This window comes from Gopherus evgoodei, unplaced genomic scaffold (assembly GCF_007399415.2).
Source record: "Gopherus evgoodei ecotype Sinaloan lineage unplaced genomic scaffold, rGopEvg1_v1.p scaffold_33_arrow_ctg1, whole genome shotgun sequence".
NCBI lineage: Eukaryota > Metazoa > Chordata > Testudines > Testudinidae > Gopherus > Gopherus evgoodei.
The window spans coordinates 4,717,592-4,720,788 of record NW_022060005.1 but is presented as its reverse complement, the minus strand read 5'-3'; the positions used below and the strand labels follow the sequence as shown (position 1 = coordinate 4,720,788).

The 3,197-nt window shown below is 42.6% G+C and overlaps 1 protein-coding gene across 1 annotated transcript; it reads left to right on the top strand.

Annotated features, from left to right (window-relative positions):
* Window positions 1-2,116: 2,116 nt before the first annotated feature.
* LOC115641189 (olfactory receptor 6N1-like) lies at window positions 2,117-2,908 on the top strand. The gene has a single exon (XM_030544265.1). The coding sequence runs from the start codon at window positions 2,117-2,119 to the stop codon at window positions 2,906-2,908; it is 792 nt and encodes a 263-aa protein (XP_030400125.1).
* The last annotated feature ends 289 nt before the right edge of the window (window positions 2,909-3,197 follow it).

Here is a 3,197-nt window from a genome sequence, read left to right as displayed (position 1 = left end):
GAGGTCAGGTTTGACAAAACCCTGGCTGGGATGATTTAGTTGGGGATTGGTCCTGCTTTGAGCAGGGGATTGGACTAGATGACCTCCTGAGGTCCCTTCCAACCTTGATATTCTATGATTCTAGGCTTCCAGATCACCGCAGAACTGTATCATGTGTGTGGAGGGGGTGGGGCAGAATGTTAAATGGCTATTCCGTGGCAGCATGTTGTAAGGGTGATATATGGGCAGATCTTTTCAGAAATGCCAACTAGATGGCAGCATATATTTAATATTAATAATGGGGTGGTGCAAGTACATTGTAAGAGACAATCTTGGACAGGCATCTCCCAAAAAGGTAAGCTGCTGTTTAATCACAATCTCAAATATTTTCCACAATGGATTATTAGACTTCGAAAAAGATGCAATTATACAAGTCACACTGTACAAATCCCATTGGGCATTGTTAGCTACAAAGCTTTGGAGCCACAAAATGAACCACGTGGGAGAAAGGTTGAAGCGGGACCTTATAAAAAATTTGAAGACTGAATATAAATATGAGGCTGCATTTACACTTTTTAAATCAAAGGGAAAGCTCATTTTCCAAAGGTGGATCAAATGTACCTGCTCATCCCTTCAGGTAACTGAAGGTCTCTTCACTGAGAAAATCCAGTTTCTGCAGAAAGAGAAGAGACAAGAAACTCAGCTGAGGATCCTGAATCCTGACAGCCAAGACATGAGAAATAGGAGCTCATCGCTTCAAGCTTGGGCTGTTCTGTGGTTATAGGTGAGCACCATCTTTCTAACTGTATTTCTATACCACTGCCAGACAGGGGCATGAATGTGCTTTGTGAATATTAGAGGGACGAGGCAGGCGAGATCATATCTTTTATTGGACCAGCTTCTGTTGGTGAACAAGAGAAGCATTTCAGCTACACAGAGCTCTTCTTCCCATTAATATAAGAAGTTTTATCCTCACCTTCCCACAGCAGTGCTAGTCAGGATTCATAGCACCATTTCACAGAGATGGAGCTTGAGATCCATGTCTTGTGACAGGTCCTCAGTTGGAGATCTGCCCCACTGACAAAAATGAAGATACCTTTTACACCAGCTGGGGATTTGGCTCAGTGTGCTGCACATGGAGTGTGGAGTGGTGCTAGTGTCTTACTAGCCCAGATCACACAGGCCAGAGGATTTCTAGACACTGAGTTCAGGGACAGCATCTTACACAAACACACACATACACCAGTGCTTTTCTCTATTATCATCCCACAATCATATGCAGTGCAGAGGGTCACTCCCCAGTTAGGGTTGCACATCAGCCTGGTTTTACTTCTTCCTAAGTGCCATCCTCTTAAGAGCTATATTTTTTTACTGCTATGTAGTCAATGTCGGGAATCAAAAAAGGCATTGCCAGTCCCTCACCACGTCACCATCACCACCACGGGAACAAAGGGGGAATTTACTCCACTTAATAAATCTATGGCATAAACTGTTCTCTTGTGAGGAGAGCGGAGAAATTATTCTTTCTCCTACAGGGCACTGAAATGCTGAATATAGCAAGAAACACTGTTAGATTAATTTCCATTAATTCTAAGAGAAGATCGGTTCAACATTTTAATTGATGTGTTTATTGATTTTGACTCCAAAGTCATGGCATGATTCTGGCAATTGCCAGATGTGAAATACAGCATGTAAGCATCCTTGTTAAAATTCTGTATGTCACTAGATGGGATACAATATTAGATGAAGAGTCTGATCTGTCGTATCAGTACTTGGCTATCAGAGAAATGGACTGTTATATTAGTCATTGCTCTGCTATGGCAGAGGGTGGTCTATATGGGTACAAAAGATCTGTTCTCGAACTGAGATTCCTGGCACTTTGACTGAAGTCTACATTTAGCCTTAAAATTTCAGCTGGTAGCCAGGAAATGGAGGGAGTTTCTGAATATTTATGGAATTAATTCATGACCCTTGATTACCTTTCAGCTCTGTTCTTCCAATTCAATTGCACAATTTGCTTTATTATTCCTAGACTTAACTCATGGCAGACATAATCCGGAGAAACCAAACAGCTGTCACAGAATTTATCCTCCTGGGCTTCGGGGATCTCCCTGTCCTGCAAATTATTCTCTTTCTAATGTTCCTAGTGATCTACATGGCAACTGTGGCTGGGAACATGCTCATCACTGCACTAGTTGTGTCTGATAAGCATCTTCATACCCCCATGTACTACTTCCTGGGGAACTTGTCCTGCTTGGAGACCTGCTACACCTCCACCCTCCTGCCCAGGATGCTGGTCAGTCTCCTGACTGAGGACAAAACCATCTCAGTCAGTGGCTGCCTCTCACAACTGTATTTCTTTTGTGCTCTAGCAGGTACAGAATGCTGTCTCCTAGCAGCAATGTCTTATGATCGGTATTTAGCGATATGTAAACCCCTGCACTATTCAACTCTTATGAATAACAGGCTTTGCCTCCAGTTGGCTGCTGGGTCATGGTTAAACGGTAGCTTGGCCACTACCATCTTTATAGTATTCATATCACAGTTAATTTTCTGTGGCCCGAATGAAATTGACCATTTCTATTGTGATCCGGTCCTATTGATGGAACTCTCCTGCAGTGACACACACCTGAGCATATTGGTGAATCTCATATTCGTCTCCGTATTCACCCTGCATCCATTCCTACTAACCATGATATCCTACATGTGTATCAGCGCCACCATCCTAAGAATCCCTTCCACTACTGGGAGACAAAAGGCCTTTTCTACCTGTTCCTCTCACCTCACTGTGGTGACAATTTTCTATGGCACCATAATGATTTTCTACATGCTACCAAAACATGATATGCTCATAGATCTGAAGAAAGTGCTCTCTCTTTGCTTCACGGTCCTAACTCCCCTGGTAAACCCCCTCATCTACAGTCTGTGAAACAAAGAGGTCAAAGAAGCCTTGAGCAAAGCAGTCAGTAAATGTGGCTTTCACAAAAACATGCAGAGACTCTGAGATAATAATTTAGTCTGAGGTTTTGAAAGCTGCCTCAGTGATTGAAGCAATGAGCCTGTGATGCACTGTACCTCAAAGTAGCACCCTGTAACCCCTATATTTGTCTTTTGTATATGGTTGTGATATTTCATGAAAAGCATGCCTTGTGAGGTATCATATGTGAGGTCATGATCTGCTGAAACTCATTCTTCTGTCAAAATATGTATATCATCCT